At 50.2% G+C, this 20,381-nt stretch overlaps 7 protein-coding genes across 7 annotated transcripts; all 7 read right to left on the reverse strand.

The window, feature by feature from the left end:
- Positions 1-807: 807 nt before the first annotated feature.
- Positions 808-3,686, reverse strand: AKAW2_10236A (putative anaphase-promoting complex component Cut20/Apc4; the record flags this gene model as incomplete). The annotated part of the gene is made up of 7 exons (XM_041684946.1): positions 808-1,193; positions 1,256-1,405; positions 1,462-1,528; positions 1,580-2,311; positions 2,365-2,932; positions 2,983-3,328; positions 3,422-3,686. The coding sequence occupies 7 exons, from the start codon at positions 3,684-3,686 to the stop codon at positions 808-810; spliced, it is 2,514 nt and encodes an 837-aa protein (XP_041536956.1).
- Positions 3,687-4,114: 428 nt separating this feature from the next.
- On the reverse strand, positions 4,115-6,153 carry AKAW2_10237A (uncharacterized protein; the record flags this gene model as incomplete). Its single annotated transcript, XM_041684957.1, has 3 exons — positions 4,115-5,806; positions 5,862-6,072; positions 6,122-6,153. The coding sequence occupies 3 exons, from the start codon at positions 6,151-6,153 to the stop codon at positions 4,115-4,117; spliced, it is 1,935 nt and encodes a 644-aa protein (XP_041536957.1).
- A 2,689-nt stretch (positions 6,154-8,842) lies between these two features.
- AKAW2_10238A (uncharacterized protein) lies at positions 8,843-9,949 on the reverse strand (the record flags this gene model as incomplete). Its single annotated transcript, XM_041684968.1, has 1 exon — positions 8,843-9,949. One exon carries the CDS (start codon positions 9,947-9,949, stop codon positions 8,843-8,845), a length of 1,107 nt encoding a protein of 368 aa, XP_041536958.1.
- Positions 9,950-11,387: 1,438 nt separating this feature from the next.
- AKAW2_10239A (Zn(II)2Cys6 transcription factor) lies at positions 11,388-13,325 on the reverse strand (the record flags this gene model as incomplete). Its single annotated transcript, XM_041684979.1, has 3 exons — positions 11,388-12,290; positions 12,355-12,498; positions 12,546-13,325. 3 exons carry the CDS (start codon positions 13,323-13,325, stop codon positions 11,388-11,390), a joined length of 1,827 nt encoding a protein of 608 aa, XP_041536959.1.
- Positions 13,326-14,033: 708 nt separating this feature from the next.
- On the reverse strand, positions 14,034-15,941 carry AKAW2_10240A (uncharacterized protein; the record flags this gene model as incomplete). The annotated part of the gene is made up of 3 exons (XM_041684991.1): positions 14,034-15,090; positions 15,141-15,615; positions 15,665-15,941. The coding sequence occupies 3 exons, from the start codon at positions 15,939-15,941 to the stop codon at positions 14,034-14,036; spliced, it is 1,809 nt and encodes a 602-aa protein (XP_041536960.1).
- Positions 15,942-17,109: 1,168 nt separating this feature from the next.
- On the reverse strand, positions 17,110-17,678 carry AKAW2_10241A (SDR family NAD(P)-dependent oxidoreductase; the record flags this gene model as incomplete). The annotated part of the gene is made up of 2 exons (XM_041685002.1): positions 17,110-17,464; positions 17,551-17,678. The coding sequence occupies 2 exons, from the start codon at positions 17,676-17,678 to the stop codon at positions 17,110-17,112; spliced, it is 483 nt and encodes a 160-aa protein (XP_041536961.1).
- Positions 17,679-18,793: 1,115 nt separating this feature from the next.
- On the reverse strand, positions 18,794-19,490 carry AKAW2_10242A (uncharacterized protein; the record flags this gene model as incomplete). The annotated part of the gene is made up of 2 exons (XM_041685013.1): positions 18,794-19,159; positions 19,221-19,490. 2 exons carry the CDS (start codon positions 19,488-19,490, stop codon positions 18,794-18,796), a joined length of 636 nt encoding a protein of 211 aa, XP_041536962.1.
- Between the last annotated feature and the right edge of the window lie 891 nt (positions 19,491-20,381).

The raw sequence follows: 20,381 nt of genomic DNA on the forward strand, positions 1-20,381 counted from the left end.
ATTACAAACTTTCCCTGGGAGGGGTGCATGCTGGGCTGCAGAGAAGTTGCTGTTCCTTTCCCCTCCCTCAAATCATGGGCGGTGGTCTGGTCTTGTCGTCACCAGTTTCACCTTGCAAAAATACGGTATTTTGTAATGGGGAACTGCCAATTCTTGCCCGGCTGCCTGCCTGAGGTGCCCCTCCCTCCCTCTCTCTTTGCTGGTCATTTTTGTGTTTTCCCGCAACCCAAATTTTTCCCCTCCACGGGTTTGCTTGTTTTGATTTTGCTGCTTGAAGAAGTGGTCCTCGATCCACTCACTGTGACCCCGGCGACCAGCTCCATATCTCAGGGCGTCAACCCCCCAACGCACAAATCATCACGGCTGTTTTTCGAGGCATTGTTTTTACTAACTATATCTGTCCACTTAAAGTACCGGGTGGCTGTTCCATAAAGATTCTTTTGGGTTCTGTGTGTCTATCATTCGCGGGTGGTCGTCGTGGATCGTCAGAAAAACTAACCGCAACTATTCTGACAGCCTAGCTTCGGTGCCTTGCTCTAAGATAAGGCTCTTCCGTAGTACTCCGTACTCTGAACCTTTCCCCTTAACGTGATGGGAGCATTGATCGACAGATGGTCTTCATCAGCTCTGGTGTTGATCGAGGGAATCTTTTCCCAACTGATTGGAATCCTAGTGGAACCAGTAGCTGAGACATGACGTAGTGCAATTAGCAAACAAAGTATTCTCGGGTTGTGTGTGCTCCGTGCACGGAAAGAGAATCGAGGCGAGAAGAGAGCAGATGGACGTGTCTTGTTGTTGTTATTATTATCATTCCTCCAGTTCCTCCATGTCTTCCTCGTCTTCCTCTTCGTCCTCATCCTCCAGTTCCGCATCTAGGTCTAACACTTCATATCGCATAGCATCTCCATACAGTACGCAGATCGCCCGGCGACCGCGTCTGCCATTGACATCAACTCTAATAGGCTTTGCTTTCGCTTTAGCCCCAGTGAAAGTATGCTTGATAAGACCCGCAAACGAAGAGTCTGGAGACATGAGTTCCACGACCGTTGCGGATGTAACCGGGTCAGGCGATGTAGGTTCCTGCAGGCTATCATGATAGTCCACGGGACAAGGCGCCAGAGACTCGGCAACCGTGTTAGTTTTCATTGTTGCAGCAGGCTGGAAAGGAAGGCTAAGGAGGTAAGAGGTTCCTTCTACAGCGGAAGTTAGCGGATCTGGAAAGAGAAAGGTCCACGGACGAATAGGAAAAGCATACTATTGTTCGACCACAAGATTACAACTGTACCATCCTCAACAAACTGAACCTGTCGGACTTCTCCTTCCTGTAGATCGAGTGCTCCGGTAAAAATTCGTCGAGTGGAACTAACACCATTTTCGGAGTCCAACTCAACACGATAGAAACACACTGGATACATCAGTACGCCATCATAGGAGGGCCTTCATATGCCGGAGTTTGCTTACGCAGATGCCTCTTCTTGATGGATCTAGTAGCAATGTAGATCACACATTGATCCTTCTTTTCGGTATCCTGCATGCCTGATGAGCGATAATGCTTACATAAACCACTGCAATGTCTTACCTCGTTGCACATGACAATATCAATAACATCCTTATCACAGTCAGGATGAAGAGCCAAAGGCGAACGATGAAGTATTCCCCGGCGTTGTGTCAGTGCGATCTGCCCAAAGACCCTCTCGAACTGTAGCCCCAAGCGCTTCGTAAGGTCGTTCATCTTGGGTAGCTCAACCGAGTTGGCCTCCTCGGGGCTCTCACTCTGCGCGAGAAGCTTTCTGAATGTGTCATAGAAAGACCTATCCTGGCCGGTTGGAGCCCATTTGTCTGAGGATGTGGTAGGTGGCCTTGGCATTCCCATCATGGGCAGCTGCTGAATGAAGTTCCGCAACTTGCTCTTGGTAAGAGCGCCGCGTATGTATTTCAACGTCTGAGGATACTCGACCATGTCTGTCTTCTCCATCAACTCCTCTAGGGTTTGTGACATCGGTTCCGCACTTTGCATGCCTATCTCATGGCGAAGCCATCTAGAGAAACAGCTAAACTGGGTTAACTCTTCGTTGGCATGGATTAGGATGTGGTGGGCGAGAAGGTGAAGACAATCGAGGGTCTCCACGATCGCCGTTAGGTCTGATGTTTCCAGGCCAAGTACTTCACTCAGTTTATAGAATTTTGATAGCCCAATCAGCCGGCTCAATAATACTTCGCACCTCTCCAGAGCGGGAAGAAGGCATTCGTGGGTTAATCGTCGGACATTCTCATAGCCGCTAGAAACAGCCTTCTCCCATCTCTTGTGTCCCTGTAATATGGTCAATATGAATACTATGGATGGAAAGCATGTCAGAAGCATACCCTCTCGCCAACAATATCCACCAAGAATTCCCTCAATGGCTCGAAGCAATCCCCAGTAACAACCAGGTGATACGCAGCTGTGACAAAGTCACAGTGGCATTTCTCCTGCAAATCCTCATTGACACTGCGCATGTACCTTGTCGGCAGTTCTTGTGCATTCTTCCATTCAAGCTCAATCTGCCTCTGCACCTGACTGATATATCGCAGCAAATTCTGTAGCTGTGTCGTCTTGTGCGCAAGGAGGGACAGATATCTTCCTGACCGGGTAATGAAGCGAAGATCAAGTGTGAGAAGATGTAAAGGGCTCGAGGTGGCCTCTGGCGCCAGCGCCAATAATGCATGTGTCGAGCTAAGTGGATGCGAGGCATGACGAAGGATCTGGCAGGGGCCCGAATCCCCAATAGAACCTCCGACCTGGAGAGAGCCAATCTCGAAACAGTCGAAGATGCGCAAGTGGACTGTCCCGTCATCAAAGCCTACTAATAATACATCCACCGCGTCGCTAGCGCTTTTTGAGATAGCATGGAATATAGCGTCAATAGACGCCCGCGAACTGAAAACATCGTCACTAGATACTGTGTTAGCTGCGTCATTCGCACAGAAGGATGGAAGACCCACTCGCTGCCTGTTGCTGGCAATGTGCTTAGTTTGGGGAGTGAAGACTCGACATCAAGCAATGCTAGCTCTCTCGGTAAGTCAGCTTTAAGTAAAGCTGCTGCTTTGGACGGATGATTGTCCGGGGACAAGAGGTCATCGACGTTGACTTGGCCGGCAGCGTCGTGCAAGTGCCTCTTTGCTGCTTTGCTGTCGGTGAAATTCACTCCCCAACCTAAGCAGGTCACCTTGACAGGAGGTGATGATTCGCCGTCAGACTGATAAACAGGGTAATGGTGAACGGTTTTCCCGCTGTAAGCGCTGATGACCCGGATGGTGTTGTCAGCGCAAGCCACAGACAGCAGATGACCTGCCAATATGTCAGTCTTCTCCAAAGCAAAAAGATGGGATGAGCCAGAAGAGCTGCACGTCCAGATGCTCAACTACGAAGTAAACAACTTACCGGTATTCTTCCACTTCAATCCTCGAATCTCGCCACCACCATCATCCTCATCAAGATATGGGTCTCCTTTGAAATTGCCCCCAAGAACCTTCTGTCCATTCAGGCGGTAGACAAAAAGTTCATCGTCCTCACTCGACAGAGCAATGAGATCCATAGTGGGACAGTAAGTCAGAATGTTTGCCTTACATTTTGCGGGTAAGGACTTCTCCCCGACAGGCGTGAGCTGCGGCTCGTGGGGTGGCCGTGAATCATGATCTTCAGCCATATTAGTTGGACGGGACCTCAGTCCATTATAAAACGGGAAAAGAATAAAATGCTGTGAATGCCTGTACTTCGCGTGTCCAGTCCTGTTGTTCAGTTGTCTTGGTTGGATTTCCCTAGCGGATGGCCGAAACTCTTGGCATGCGGGTGTTTGTCGCGTTGGTTTGGCTCGCGTTGATCCGCTCCCGATCTACTGGGGCAGAGCATCACTAACAAGGTATAAATACTAGTAACTTATAGGATGGAAGACTGAAATCATATGCAAGTGTAATATCTGGTTTTTATTTGCCGGTCCATCATAAAATATTTGTTCTAATCGCTAATATGCATCGTCATAATTATATACAAGATATATCCACACACCACGTGCCCCTTTCAAAGTGTATTTTTACAAAAGTACGATGAAAGGTGTTTCGCAATTCATCAATAGTATCAGAATTCTGCACCTGAGCCAGAATCTATCATGTGCTTCAGATAGCTCAGCTCATCCATCATTTCGCGCATTGCTGCAGATTGCCCCAGTAACGAAACCCTGCTAAAGCGCTCAGGATCCTTGCAGGGTGCAGCCAAGCTCTGGGAATTACGGGGGGTCTTGTCGCTGGTGACATCCTCGGCAAATTGCAGCGTCGAGGGGTCGGGGCTCTGTAAGAGGCCGAGACCCTTGATCGACTCGTCCGCGCCGAAAAAGGCAGCGTGTCGCTTGGGGTTGCTTTCCACGCGATCTTCGTCATCGATGTAAAGACCGGGTATGTCAAGATCAGAGGGGGATAATGAAATGGAAAGTCGAGGAAGAGGGAGATCCAAGCGAGGCGAATCACCTGCGATGGAAGTGGCCGCTGATTGGGAGTTGACTGTAAGATGGGGTGTGTCTGGATCACTCAGATCCGCAGGTATAGAAGTTTTGAGGAAGTCCATGGTACCAGCGAAGTCGTGCGTGGGAGGTACCTGGGCATCTTGGGTGACAGTGATTGAGCATGCCATAGACTTGGGAGACAGAACATCCGTATCCACTGTCCACTCCGAAAAGTGGCTCCGTTCACACACGGAGCTGCCAGCCACAGACTCAGTATCTGTGAAATCCGAAAAATGGCTGCCTAGAGCCTCAGGGTCGAGAGCCTTCTCTTGCTCATCGATGTCCCGAAGCGCTTCATCCATGACTGATGACGGCGTATTGGGCAATGTCGGGAGTCTCTTCTCATCGGTCGTGAAGCCGGTTGGAGTTGTACCAAGATCGAACGTCGAGGGCCCAATAGCTGTTGATAGCATTGCTGGTGACTCCATGGGAAGTGATCTTCTGACTATATGCCGCTGTCCCTCCTGAGTCGGGAGTTTATCGGAACTTTCGCTTCCTGGTTTGGTCTGCACAGTGAGAGGAGTTCTGTGAGAGCCACTCTCTGTAATCTTTGAGTTGAGCGCTCGTCGGTCCTGGATTGTCAAAGGCACCGAGCGACGTTCTCCAGAGTTTCCGGGTGAGCGAAGGGAATCAGTCGAATGTTGATAAACGTTGCTGGGAGCAGCAAGTGGGGAGCTCCCAAAAGTAGCAGGCGGCTGGACTGCGAGGTAGGGATGCTCTTCTGGCCTCCCAAATAGGCCCTTGAGCCCATGATTTACAGCGGACTTATTAGCCCGGCAGTCATCTTCTGTGGATCCGAGATCAGGTGAAGATGTATTCCAATGTCGGAACGCAGCGCGAAGACCCCTTGATCTAGGCGGCGACACGGAGCGAGCGGCTTTGCACCCGGCTGCTCTCGGTGCGTCCAGGCCCTTCGCCTTTGGGGTTGCGCTACTGGGCTGCGATGCGCCTCTGTGCGTGATGATACCGAGAGGAGATGTGCTGAATGACCAAGCCGGAGCCGGTTGTTGCAACAAAGGAGGAGACGTGCGAAGACGGGGGAGCTTTGGCTTAGGTGGCTGTCGAGGATTCATGTATTTGTCTTCGGGGTTCATGGTTCGGTGATCCGCCTTCTGTGAGCTCGGACTCCTCGCATGTGTATGAGTGGGAAATGTATCCGGGAGGATGACTGGGACGTTGAGAACATTGACTGGTTGACCCGGAAGGAGAGGACAGTGAGTTGTCACAGGCTCAGCCTCATTATAATATTCTACATCATTGTCCAGCAAGTACTAGACCGAAAGTCAGATCAATGTTCTGAGAGGGAGAGGTAAGGTAACAACTTACATAGTACCAGTAAGTACCGCCCATTTTGAGTCCTCCGGAGCGTGCTGGCGTCATGTGCGTTGGCGAGCCATCACAGACGATGTTACTAAAGGTGTGACATCCTCGCCACTGCCCTGCACCAACACGCTTATCTCTCTCCATGATATAGGGCTGTGAAAAGTTATCCCATGACCCCAGCAGCTTGACCGATTGAACATGGGGGTGGGTGGAGCTATGATGGATATCAGCATCGGTCCCTCTATATCTCAAAGTACACTTACAGGAGGAACGTCATCAAAGTAGTGGAAGCCATTCTCGCACCAAGCAAGTTGACGGTCGTCGATTGGGTAGTGAGTATGAATTAGTGGTTGGGTTCTAGAAGACCGCAATTGAAGCAAGGTCCGTGATATAAGCAGCGCGTATTATACAGTAGAAGGAGAGACGATGAACAATGTCCGAGGCCAGCCAGGACAGAGTCGAAATGCGCAATACTGAAGGAGTGTTCTGTAAGCCTAGTCGGGCTGTGCTTTTCAAAAGGCTCGAGCCGTGCAGTTCAAAGGATTGCGCCTGGCCGCGCGGTTGAGAGGCAATATAAGACTTGAGGAAGAGGCTCAGAAGCGCCGTGCCATAACAATCCAGGGGACGTTCTGACACCAACAGTGGGCAATGACTGCTGGAGATCACTGTATCATTAGCCGCGGGGATGTGGAAGTCAAAATTGGAAGTTTGGTCGGGAGATTGCAACGTTCAATCACGACCAATGATGCAGGGTGATGGAGGGTAGGAAGCGCCGACAAGGCGGAGACTGAGCCCAAGGGCGATGATGAGAGGCAGAGCAGAAATTGCGGCGCTTGCTGCAGGAGTCGGACGTTTTGAACCAGACTTCTTATTGAGTTATTAAGAGATTTCACACGTGGTCCAGACAAGTCGGTGACAGCCAGGCTGAACCGGCTTCAGGGCGCGCAGGACGGCCGGAGCAGATCCAATCGGTAGTATGATAGTCACCAAATAGACTCGATGCACAGTGCGCGGACTTGCGGTGGAATTTCAGCAGCTGAATCGATCGTTCGCACGGCGCGCTTATCAAAGATCCACTGGACAGGGCAATAACCACGTCACAAAGGGGATCGCCCCTGCAAGCGAGGATGGATGAGAAGGTTTTCATGGCAACCAGAGAGGGACGGCCGGTTAAGGGGAAAAAAGGCACGATGAGATCCGAGCATGGTTCCTGGGAGATTCGATCCACCGGCCAAAGACTGGGAAAGATGCTGATCACTCCTGGCGAACCAGCGTACACAGGAGTCCATGGGGACCACTACTGCCGTCTAGTCGGAACTTAGTTGGTGGAGACCGAAAGAAGCCCGAGTGATTAATATCGATGGATCACAAAAAAGCAGCCAGCCACGAAACCGATCCAGTGGTTGACTTGATTGACTCGGGTTGACTCGAGCGTTGCTTGGAGAGACGCCGGGCGGGTGGAAATTCCACGACGGACCCGCGCTGTATTACCCCTTTGGGGGTGCGGTGGCTGGTGCTTGAACATATCCGTACCGTATTGAACCTTGCTTCGCCACTTGAGGCTGGTGAGTTTCCAAGTGACAAAAGTAAAAGAAACCCTCCTGGATACCTTGCAAGGCAGGCCAACAAGGCTATTCTTCATAGCCGAAGTTTGACCCTACGGAGTATACTCGTCTCACCATATCAAGCCCACTATTTCAGCCAGTCATGAAGAGATCTCCAATCCCATTGTCAATGGATGAAAACAAACAGTCGACCCTGAGGGAGACACCATCAATACATTACGCATACACGACGATCTCATTTCTCCACACCACGTGAGAGACCCGCAGGTGGTGCTCGAGAAAAAAGAAACAATCTTACCCAATGATACGATACCGTGCCTGGCAGCCTGAGGGCTGAACTTGATTGCCTGCCTGCCTGTCGCTTCTTCCCTTCATCCTGCTGCTGCAGCCGCCAGCCATTGTTGCTGCATCTCTCCTGCATCTTCCCCCCCGGTTTCATTGTCTCCCTGTTGTCCCCCATTGTCCCGACGACCAGCCGGATTGCAACGCATGAACGAGGAAACCGCCGGTCAATCCGAAGGTGATTTGTCAATTTTCATCTTCTCCCGACCCAGTGTTTCCATCGTACTAACGGAACTAGCACTAGGACAGGGGTCTAGGACAAGGCCGGTGATCCATCCTCACGGACCAGCGCGTCTACGCGCCCAGGAGACTGACTGGCCTTGTTCAACCAATCAATTTCCCTCCGTCGCTGATTCATTCAGATCAAGTCCCAATGGCCTGCTCAGCGCCTTTGGCTGCACCCCGGCGACCAGTCAGTATCCGTCCCTTGACTACTAACTTCCCGGCTGCCGAGCAACTAGGATCGATCGGCCTCCCATGAAATTCAAGGTTTGGAGGACAACAAATAGTCGAAGGCTAATGACAGTAAACCGTATCCTCTAGACTAGTTAGCCTCCAGCATCTCTGACAGATGGCTGTCATTAGATACCTAGCACGACGCACTCACCTCTCCATAAAATATGACCAACCAATCGGTTAACCCTGCTTAACTGAGTCGTGGACAGTTCATTTTAGCGGGACTACCCGGGGGGGCCACAGCTGGGCTTCGTAGTTCACAGTAGTACAGATAAAGCGCTAATCATTACCTTCTACGCAGACTTGAAAAAAAGCAAAGAAAGCCGAGAGCAACCGATTTTGATTCTCACTATCTGAGGAAGATTGACCAGTCACAAAATCCTATTCTAATAAGGGCTCTGGTCTCGGGCAAGCCGGCGGCAACACGGCGCTTGCTGCAACGCGTTTCATCCCAACCCCTGCCGCTGTTACACAAACGACAGGGTCGAGAAGATGAAGGATAGAGTCTAGACTCAAGCCATGGCCAACCCCTAAAAGGGCCGAAGAAAAGCAAAACCATGAAGGCAACGAATGTGTAGATGATAAGGGACGAGCGCACGAGAAGACCAGAACCGATCTTCCTTAGCGGTGAAACGATGCTTCGCGTTTATCATACTTTCTGGACACGGCGCCAAGGACGCATTTTAGAACGCCATCGGCGCTCAGCGTCTGCCCCTGATCACCCCTCCACGGCACGGTATCCACAATATCACGGAGACTGTCTTTTTTCTGCATATCGGCCAAATTGTCGTCGAGTTCCTGCAGATACGCCCTTGCCTGGGCATCATTTCCGATCTGGAAGAATTGGATTCCAACCTGCCAAGGCACCGCCTGATATTTCTTCTCGTCCAGCTTTTGCGCAACTCCTGCAATGACACTCTCCGCATCATCTGTAAACGCCCCGTCCGTAATCGCAATTATATTGAGTGGTTTCATGAGTTGAGCCGAATCACGCGATCCATCACCCTTCGAAATCGCCTTTTGCAAATCTCGCATGTACGGATTGAGGATTTCATAAAGTCGTCGGCCAAAAGGCGTCGGACCATTCGGATACACACTCCCAAAGATCTCACGAACATCATCCGCTGTTCTGATATTCATATACCCACCCTTCACCTTTTCGGCTCCCTGGCGACGATGATTGAGAAAGTAGACATCAATTCCATCCTGATCATACTGCGTACAAATAGGCGCGATAGCAGCGATAGCATTTTCGGCCTCCTTCCAACGGTTACCCGTCAGCATGCTCGTACTATCATCCACGATGAAGATCGTATCGAATTCCCGCAGGAAAGAATATGGAGAATCACTGCTCCCTGAGATGGTAGAAGAAGCAGGAGCAGCAGCGGCAGCAGCCTGCGGTTCATACGGCGGAGGGGCCCAGGGATCTTGAGTCTGGCTGCTATTCATGGCTGCTTTCCCAGTTGACCGGGACACTGGACTCCTGCTCGCGGAGCCGGAGAAGTCGTACCGATGCCTGCTCTGACGAGAATGAGAGTGGCCCATATTTGAAGCTTCTTGGCCACTAGTTGTAGGTGTTGGAGTATGAGCTTGATCTGGGTACTGATACTGATACTGCTCTTGTTCCTGGCTCTGGTCTTGATCTTGAGTCTGACGACGTCGTAGCGAATTCCCTCTGACGAGATTTGATAAAGAGTCGATGCTCTTTCGCATAAAGGGTCCGGGCATGTTGATAGTAAATAAAGGATGCAGGAAGAGAGGAAGAAAGCAAGAAAGAATAAAGGGCAGGAAGGTGTGACGGGTCGAAACTGACAATGACACAATACCGTTCGAACAGGTAAGTAAGTAAGTAGTAAGGCTGATGTCAGTGCCAGGTGAGATCTTCCACTTTGCCAGTCACTAAGTAGCAACTGAACAACTTGAATAACTACCGCCTACGCCAGCGCCGCAACCAACAAAATATATATACCGACCCGACAGCACACCAAGGCAGATTCAAACAATTAATGCATCGGAACTTTCCGGTGTACTAAGTACCACTATGACCCTCCGAATCTACGACACCATATCACAATATGATACCTTGAGTTCCATACTTTGTGATAATACCCACATCATCATTCCGTACCCATCATGTTACAACGAAACAAAAAAACAAGCATTGTATACGTGCATACGACATAATCCACGGAACTAAGCGCGCGCTGCACTTCTCACAAGGCAGAAACCCCAAGAGAGCCTAAGGCAGATAGCAGTAGTAGTAGAATGACTTTCAAAATTTACTCCGCCCGTTTAACTTTCCACAGTATGTGGATGTGCCACCACGATATTGCCGTGTGACACTGCCTCAATGTGTAAGGAGTAAAACCTTACATCCCACTTAATAGTATTCCATCCACAGTGGGGGAAAATTCTGCATACACCGCAATTGAAAGTAAGTAGTCTAGTTAGTAGCTTAGTAGTAGTAGTAGTAGTAGTAGTAGTAGTAGGGTGTAGTCTAGTTGCTAGTTCGGTGATTCATAATCTTCTAGCCTTACAAGGATGGATGTTCTCGACCATCTACTATCTAATGGTCAGCTAGCGGGGCAGGTATACTGCATGCATGTATGCAGGCAGGCAGGCATGAGGCATGGAAACTAGCACAGGGCAAATCGGAGTTCGTGGAAGGAATATTAGAGGGGAAGCGGGGGGCTGTGTAGAGAACCGCCCTTGCTTACTACTACTTGGCTTATCACTTCTTTGTGAAGAAGATGAATGGATAGTTTGGAAATTGGATGGAAGGTTCCGTGCACAGCCTTCTGCTTGTTGTGTGGTTGCGGGGGAGGGGCTTAGCGTTGCGCAGAAAAACAGTGTAAGGCTTAGACTGAGCCAGGCTGTTGGCATGGGCACAGCCACCATCGGGCACAATACTGTACTACTACTAAGGTTTGACAGGCTGGGAACGGCACACGGAACCAAAACATTGCGTAGTTAGTTAGTAGAATCAATTAGCTGAATTAGATTTCAAGTATGTATTATCTTTGTTGCTATGTAGGGTTGACCTGATGTGAAGGTCTATCTGTATATAGTATGTGCGACGATGTCAGACACCGCGTCAACGCTATTTAGACATATTAATCGGAAGTATTTACACGTGGCCTGCCACTGTGGGTATTGTCACAGACACTCACCCCACCGGAGCGGTATATGTACTTAATGAGGCTCCTGTCCAGTGTTTGCCACTGTTATCGGTGCTGAAGTTAGCACCAGTCGAGCCGATTAGAAGGCTATTGTCTTCCGGGAGGGCCAGCGTGTCAAAGACACCATCTTCAGTCATCAGGAGTTCAATCAATGCCAGCGCCTGATCGATACCCATGCCATGTCCAATCAGCTGGAGACAGTCCAAAGCCCAGTGCCGTAATGGGTGATGCAGCCCTCGCGTTGCGGCTGCCATGGACAGCGGCCAGAGGAGCACCAGACCGCGAACAAAGCCTTGTTGTGAGGGTATCTCATAGCGGGAACTCATTTCCGCTTGTCCAGTGGCGAGCTTGAAGACACTATCGGTAAAGTAATAAGGCACACTGGCGCAGATATCGCTGGCGAGCTGTCGGGCAGTGTTGCGGATCTGAGAGGTATGCGTGACAAGATCGGCAGGTAGGGGTGAGCCGGCATTCAATTCCCGGATACATGTCAGAATGAGATCGCTGGTAATGATCCGTGCGACTCGATATTGGTTCCACGAGTTGCAGATCCAAAAATCGGTGTACACATGATAGACGTTATTATAAGGCTTGGGACCCCATTTAAGAGTAGGCCAGGGATCTTCGATGGTGGCATATGGAAAGTTCCCTGGCAAGGACGTGAGCCATGACATCAACTCAGCCTCGATGGCGTATGCGGATTCAAGCATTTTCTTGCGATCGGTTAAGATCTTTTCCTTGATGTCAGCTCGCAGGTTTGCTAGCCGGCCCATTATATTAATCAAGCGGTCACCATAGGCCACTGTATGCGGCCGAAGAAACATGGCAACTTTGACACAGTGAAGAACTGAGTCGGGCACACGCGCCTCCCTTTGGAGACAGCCTATGATCTTTTATACATTGTAAGTTGGTCAAACGCTCGAGTTAGGGGAGAAGTAGACATTTAGAACGTACGATTTGATATCGCAGCTGCAAGAAGAGCTGCAGCCCATCTGGGTCCTGGAGCTGCTCCACACCTCGCAGCTCTAGCAGCGCTACAGCGCCACGTATGTGGTTTGTCCAACTGTCGATAAAGCGAGAACCTCTACTGGTAATCACCTGGAAGCCATTAGGATCGGGACTTGAATCAAGCAAGGTCGACTTACCTCAAAGATAGCCAACATAAGTACTGCGGCAAGCGTTGCATTGTTCTTAGCTTGCTGTTGATCTGCAACGGCCGTGGTGAGGAGCTGTAAAGCATTTCCATACTCCTTCTCTGCGGCTAATTTCATCGGTTCAGATTTCCTGATACGCGAGATCATTGCTATCCCAACAGAAGCCAAGCTGGTCATCAAGGCGTCATGGCTAGTTGCCGATGCCCTGCGCAAGATATCGGGATTTGCTTCAATCTTCGACCAGAACGATCCGATCCAGGCATTCTGTCGGAGGAAATAGGAAATAGCTTCATTTTTCGTCGGTTGATACGATGGCTGCAACACTAGGGGCTGTTCTATGGCGTGCTGCTCGACAAATTGTGGGGATAGACACACAGGACCGTCGAACTCAGGCGGTTCCAGATCGCCGGTCGATAAAGATGGATTACTGCCTGCCGGGGAACTCACTGGGGCTGAACTAGGACTAGCAGCTACCATGCCACTGCCACTGGGGGAAGCAGTAGCAGCAGCAGCAGGGGCACTACAGGTACTAGTACTACCAGGGTCGGTCTTTCTGTAAGACTTGGCTCTGCGGGCCTTTGTTCCGGTCCGCGCTTTCCGGATAACTTGCTGGCTCTCATCCCGAAACATCAAGGATAGTTGGTCGCGGTATCCGGGACAGACCCGGTTGCCCTTGGCACATTGTGAACAGGTAGGACGGGCTTGGTCGCACCGGATTTTGCGAGACCGGCATTCGCCGCAGCCCTTGCTTGGTTTGCCGCAGAAAACCATGTCTAATACTAGACAGGGGCGGGGCGTGCACGGAATGCAATGTGGCGCTGTGGACTAATCAAACTAGAATCCAGCATGAGTATGGATACATTCTGACCTGGCCAGATTTGGAGGATAGCGGGGGCCAGTTTGACGTGCAGCTGAATCGGGTAACCAGTGCGAAGCTCAGGGGATGGGGGAGGCCAGGGTTCCAACCTTTGTACAGTATAGCAGACACTTTGTAGTAGTAGTGTCACGGCAAATACAAAACTATCTGATGATCTTCATGTCTGGGATTTTCCGACGAGGAGCGCGGAATATGAATGAAGTGAGGACTTCGGAGAACGTTTGAGGCTGGTCGCTGCTGGCCGAGATGCCTGAGGCGCAGCGATCCCCGCGTCCACGTGCATCTCACCCTTAACCCGATCAAGTATCCCTTGCGATGGTCGCGTTGCTTAGCATTTGACTTTAACTCCTTTGGAATCATCGTCATTGGATGGGCTTACTATCCCATGCTTTACGCAGATCTCAAATCATCCTTCTATTGAAACCTGTGGCTTACTCCTACGTCACTCCAGACGGTGCTTATCTTTCAGCTAAAATGGTACTAAATTGACTAGGCCTTTTGGGAATATGTTAAGCATGCAGTCATCATATAAACAAACATGTGGTGTATATACAGTATAGGCTTTTCACATCACATTACTAGTGATAGGTGATCTCCGACCATCAGGAATCAGAGAGCTGGTACTCTTTTGGAACCACAGGCCATTCGTCCACACCATCCAACAACGCCAACGCCATGCCACCACTCAGATGCACCTGAATATGGCAATGGAGCAGCCATGCACCGGGATTTACAACATGGTACCTGATCGCCAGCCACGTGTCTTCGGTCGCCGCAGCCGGAGTGATGAAGGTGTCCCGAATCTGAGGAGTCTTAAGGTTGAAATTCTCCGGAATATATTGCATCGCTTCAGCCACAGATGAGTAATTCCACGCGCCGTTGCCTTGACCGATCACATAGAATTTGTTGCTATGCTTGTGAATCGGGTGAGGAGGCTGGATCTGACCGTTCACATGGAAGATCAAGTCGACCCAGGTTCCATTTAGCGTCTTGACCGTGAGATCAGGCTTAGCGGTAGATGGATAAAAGAGCAAAGGCGATGCGGCTTCCAGAGAAAGTGGGAAACTAGAGTTGCCCTCAGTCCACCGGTAGGAAGCATTGTAGTGGCCGATCCTGAGGATATGGGTCGCGGCGACCTCTGAAGATGGTGTCTCTGCAGGGAATGGCATGATCGTAGTCTCGTTCAACAGAGTGTAGTTGGAAGACACAGGCGATCCGTGGATATCGATTGAAGGCACCGAAGAGCCCTTCTGGGACTTGATTGCTGTGTTGTATGTGAGGACTGCAGTCGCGTTGATGACTTGATTGATACCTGAATTCGCCGCGCGAACAGTATAGTTACCGGCAGGCTTGTCCAGTTTGACAAGAACGGAGTAGCGGTTTCCGTTGGCTATAGTAACTGCATCCACCAACGTAGGTTCGATGTACCGTCCGTCAATAGCATAGACGTACATCGGGTGCTCATCAATGGAAAACGTCAGCATCGAGACCCCAGCCGCGCTGATCAAGTCATAACTGGCATATCTGACAGACGGGTCTACCAGAAGACGCTCGGTACCACCATGGCCAGGACGGCAGCCATAAAACATAGAAGGCGGCATCGCGCTGTAGTTGTGAGAATATGTGCCTTGAGCGGACACTAGCGTTGGTGGAAGGCATCTAGATAAACCTATTAGATACCGGTTACACATCAGGTGTGCTACACATACCCCGTGTCAGTTAGGCTTAGGTTACCAATGAGTTGCTTCTGTTCAGCGCTGGCCAGCTCATTGAAAGCTTGCTGACCCGGACAATTGATCGATCCTTTGCCGTTGATAAGGACCGCATTGATACATATGGCGTCTAGTCCCGTCGCTTCCTCCGCACTCCACAGTTCTTCCGAAGTCAAGAATCGCCAGTCGGACAGCATTATAGGTTTAGTCCTCCGCTCAGCTGCTTGCATGGCTTGGAGCTCGCTTGTGTTGTTCGTGATTAGATGAAATGGTTTCTCCACTGATTCATCCGGGAGAATGTAAATCGCGCCATATAGACCGTCGCAAATTTGGCCTCTGGTGTGGGCATGGTAGAAATAACTTCCATAGTTCGTCGCTCGCCATTTATAGAGGAAATTGTCGCCCGGCGCGATAGGTCTTTGCGATAAACCGGGGACGCCATCGGACCAAGGAGTGTCAAGCTGCTCAATACCTTGAAGGGGTCAGTCTCGGTTATTGCCCATAATTAAAGCAAAACCTACCATGAAAGTGCACTGTGGTATTCGTAGGAAGATGATTGGTAACCAGGAACTCGACATCATCCCCTTGCCGCAACTGCAGTGCCGGTCCGGGAAATTGGCCGTTCATGAGGATCATCTTGCGAGGGATGCCTGCCGGCGCCCAGTCCTCCCATGTCAAGGTGACATTGAAGCGCACCGTGTTACCGGTGGCACGCACGTGGAGATTGCTGCCATTGGCCCACGAGAGCAGAGAGAAGACTGATGCCAATAAGGCCAGTCCGAATTTGAAAGAATACATTCCAAGTAATGGAGGCAGTTATAGTGGCAGCCGCAGCCAGACAAGCCAACACCAAAAGGTGAGCCAAGTGGCTTACCCGGCCTTATATGTTCCATTTCATCGAAAGGGGCATGGAAGAAGCAAAATAGTTTGCTGCTTTCGAGGACTAATTGCAATGCCTTGTTTCCCACTTCGTGTTCGTGAATGGGTCCGTGGCTTTTTTATCATATGCTGGCGAAAAGTTCCGACAAATTGGAACGCCTGCAATTGTTGCTTTCATGACTCAGTAAGCTCACATAGCTGGCGGGCTGAAGGAAAACCTTCGATGAAGCTGATCTGGACTACTCCATACAAAGAGGAATGCATCGGTCTCATTGGGCGATCTTATTTCTGTGGGGCTTGGGCGTCGAGTGATTGGCCATCCTGGACCAAAACTGCTGCTCAGACCCACTGAGTTATTGCAATGATCGTCGCCGATGGTGAACTGGCCCCTCGCAGAAGCCGTACTGTGTAGAACTGTGAATAGAACTATCCACGAAGGGGCTGTTCAAGACTGAGCTATCGGGCCGCTATCCGAGTTCCAGAACACGGGATTTAATCGGGCATGTTTATAGTCCATGCGGAAAACTGGAAGGTAGTTGAATTTGCTGTCTTAGCATGACTCGGTCCAAAACCGAGAATTTTCCGGTGTGCTTCTCTTCACATAGCTACCTGCAGAACAGGCCAGCATGGAAACCATCATAAAATCGGCATCGCCGTAGCCAGTCACCTAAGAGCATCTGTCATCTGACAGCTATGAGTTGGCGAGCTGATGAGTGAAAGTGAAAACTCTCATAAATCTCACCCTGACAGGCATTTGCGCCATGATTAGTGAAAGGAAGCAGACGTGGAAAGCAAACATCCCGAAGGGGAAAGCTTTTCGATTTTTCAGGCAACCCGCGGAAGTGTCAGCTGTGCATTGGCATCATCATCATCAACACTATTGGACATCATGCATGCATTCCCGATAGCCGAGCAGAATGGCAATAAAAGCCGAGGGTCTGAGCCACTGCCAACTCTCCCTCCTAGGCTAAACATACACATACACAACAGCAAACGCCCACAAGCCATCCCCATCTTACTGCGCAATAAATCCCCTATAATCGTCAGTACAAACCCATCCAGCAAAGCGTCCAAGAAAAGAGACGACCTACCCATCCACCACCAACGCAGACCCATACATATAGCTACTCATCGGCGACAACATGAACGTAATAGTGTCCGCAATTTCCTCTGCATCCGCCAATCTCCCCACAGGGACTCTGGCCACTTCCTTCTGCATCACTTCATCAGGCATCTGATCGATCATCGGTGTCTGAACATAACCAGGACAGATAGCATTGATCCTGACCCCCAGAGGCGCGTAGACAATAGCATCAGCCTTGGTCATCCCAACCACACCATGTTTCGCAGCGGTATAAGAAACAAGGGGTATATTGACGGGCGTCGCAACAAGACCATATGCAGATGCCACATTGACAATGACACCTCGTGATGAACGGGGACTGTAGAGCAAGCAGCACAGACACACATCACGCATTAGCACACCAAACCCCATCATCATCTTTAAAAGAAATTGGAAAACCCTCACCTATCATCCCTCTTCTCCTGCCCCATCATAACCTTAATCTCCTCCCGACTTGACATCCACACCCCATGCAGATTCACCCCCAACGTCTTCTCCCAATCCTTAATATCATGGTCCCCCGAATACGCCATCGACCCAGCAATCCCAGCACTATTGACCGCATAATCGATCCTCTCGAACTGCTTCACTGTCTCTGACACAGCCTCATGAATAGAGACCGGATCAGTCACGTCAATGCACAGCGGGAGCGCTCTTACTCCACTGAAGCGGGCCTCGATGTCCTGGGCGGTTTCCTGTGTCGCGGTGAAGTTGAGATCAGCGATAGCGAGCTGGCGGACGCCGTGTCGGGCGAGGGCATAGGCGGTGGCTTTTCCGATACCTGTTGTAGAGTCTTAGTCTAATGTGATTTGCTTGAAAAATGCAGTGGGATGAATAGATGATAGTTATAGACCTGATGCGGCACCGGTGATGAATGCGACTCCTTCGAGCATCATTGTTGAGATTGAGACAGTATTTCTGGTTTGAAGTGGGTTGAATGGAAGTATGTTTGAGTGACAAGTTTTGCTCGCTGACCTCTTGAGTTTTTTGGAAAATGAAGTGGCAATGCAAGATGGCCTGCATAAAAGACCTTCAGCTTGTTTCGGGGGTGTGACGAGCCAGCCGGTGTGACAGTCGTCGGGATCTCTATCATTCGCTGTCTGTCTACGTAGATTACAGGGATAGAACCGGTACTGGGGCTATAGTTTCAGCCTGATAAGATAAATGTGCTGAATAGTAGCGACAATACTCAAGTAACCATTGGACAAGCAGTTTACTTCTCTAGGAAATCAAGTCAAACCAGCCAGGATTACAGAATGTCATTCCCAAAGTGGCAGATATAGCCGGAGGGTATGCAACCAATCCTATGTCATATCAAAGGCCACAGTCCAGAACCAGAGCGGGTGTAATATTCTCATTAGCATTCCGATTAGCTGATATCTATCTAGCAGAAATGAAGCCATGAGAGTCCCACGTAAGCGAGAGCACCCAGCCGATTGAGCTTCTACCGAAGACGAACCACAAGAAAAAACAGCAGGTGAGAGAGACCCAATCCAGAGATCCAGCTTCCCATGTTGCTCCAATATTTATGAAGTCTGTCTCAAAGGTGAAACCTAGGTGAGTGTGAAAATAGCAAAGCAACTAGCCCTCGGCATCTCCAAAAGACAATAACAACGCAGTGAATTATCCGGAAAAGGTCGCCAAAGTCTCACCGTCCTCGCATCATGTGTTGACCGGTGCTACTGACAATGAACACGGTATTGGCATTTGGGACCGAACGCTGGGCCTCATTCACTTGGCGTTTCGCTTTCGGGACGAACTCAGGTGCATCTCCACGAAGAGTAGAGCTGGGATAGCAGTTTCTGGTGTTCCCGCTCGCCCCTGCTTTGAGGCCCTGGAATGTTTCACGTTCTCCAGAGATTCTGGGCTGCACTGAACCCACAATCAGGGGCCCAGTTGCAGGCAAAGCGTAGGGTGCGTAGTGCATTGGCGGCATGGTGTACATTGGTGACATAGCACGAGAGTCAGGGCTGAGTGGAGGTCCATTAGGAGCTAGACCAGGTGCCTCATACATCTTGAAAGAGCACTTGTTAGAAGCTTTCTCTACATGATTATTCGAGTTCGAGAATACTCACCGGCTGAGGGCCTGGAAAACGGAACTGTTCCATTTGCATTCTGTTCCAATTCTCCACTTCCTTCTGCTGGTGATCCAATCGCATGGCGAGATGGTTTGCCTGAGGCAGATTAGGACAGAAAGTGTCATGCACAGGTGCACTAGCAACGGCAGGAAGCTCAGGACCAAAGGTGCTCTGACGCATAGTCGACGGATCACAGTACAGACTTGGCTGACAGGGCTCCTCCTGTTGTCTGCGGTTTCCTCGTCTTCTATTGGTGTGATTTGCCATGATGGCTTCGATAAGACCCTGGTATCAAGAGAGAGTCAGCATCTCAAGCATGTGTAACTCATCATCAAGGCGCTCAACAGAAGGATAAGTGGGCACTGAAGCTGTTCTGCGAATCTCAGGCTCAAGCTCAAGTCTCACGGGAAAGATCATAGTGTAATTGATAGTGAGCAGACGTGTATATCGTGAGGATGCAGTACAATGGAAGGAACGAAAGATGGTAGAGGTCAAGGCAGTCGACCCGATACTGTTAAGGAAGCTGAACACACTCACCTAGTAGTTTGCTTGACCCTACCGGCGTCAAGTCAGACTTGGGGGCGTACGTAGGGAAGGAGCCTGGCCGGGGTGTCGATGTAACAAAGGCGAGTGCGATGCTTTGTTGCGGTAGAGAAAGAAGCGAAAGAGAAAGAGCTTGTCTGCACCAGATGAGTGTGGCGAGTCACTCTCATTCATTCGCTTGCTCATTCACCATGCGAATATCGCGCCTGAGGCGTCTACTTCTCGCTTGTGTTGGTCGCGCCCCTGTGAAATTCTTCTCCAGATCGCACACTGCCTTTGTTTCTACATCTCCGTCTACTACGCCTCAGCCTGACCGGCGCCTGCCGGTCAGGCTGAGTGGTCATGCACAAGATCATCATATCGCGTCAGGTATGTTCCTTATCGACATCTTCAAGTACGTCAGCTCACATTCCTAGTTCTTAGTGTTTTCAGTGGAATTACCGTTCGTTCAAACACCACTTTTGTCATATTATCTGAGCTCGGATAATGAACAGTAGTAGAGAGGACACGAACCAGAACTAGGATCAGGTTCTCAAGAGGACGTGAGAAAGCTACGAATGAATACCAAGGCCACAGCAGTTGGGTTGTCAAATCTTTGACATAGTTCCATTCTTT

This window comes from Aspergillus luchuensis, chromosome 1, assembly GCF_016861625.1.
Source record: "Aspergillus luchuensis IFO 4308 DNA, chromosome 1, nearly complete sequence".
NCBI classification, from domain to species: domain Eukaryota; kingdom Fungi; phylum Ascomycota; class Eurotiomycetes; order Eurotiales; family Aspergillaceae; genus Aspergillus; species Aspergillus luchuensis.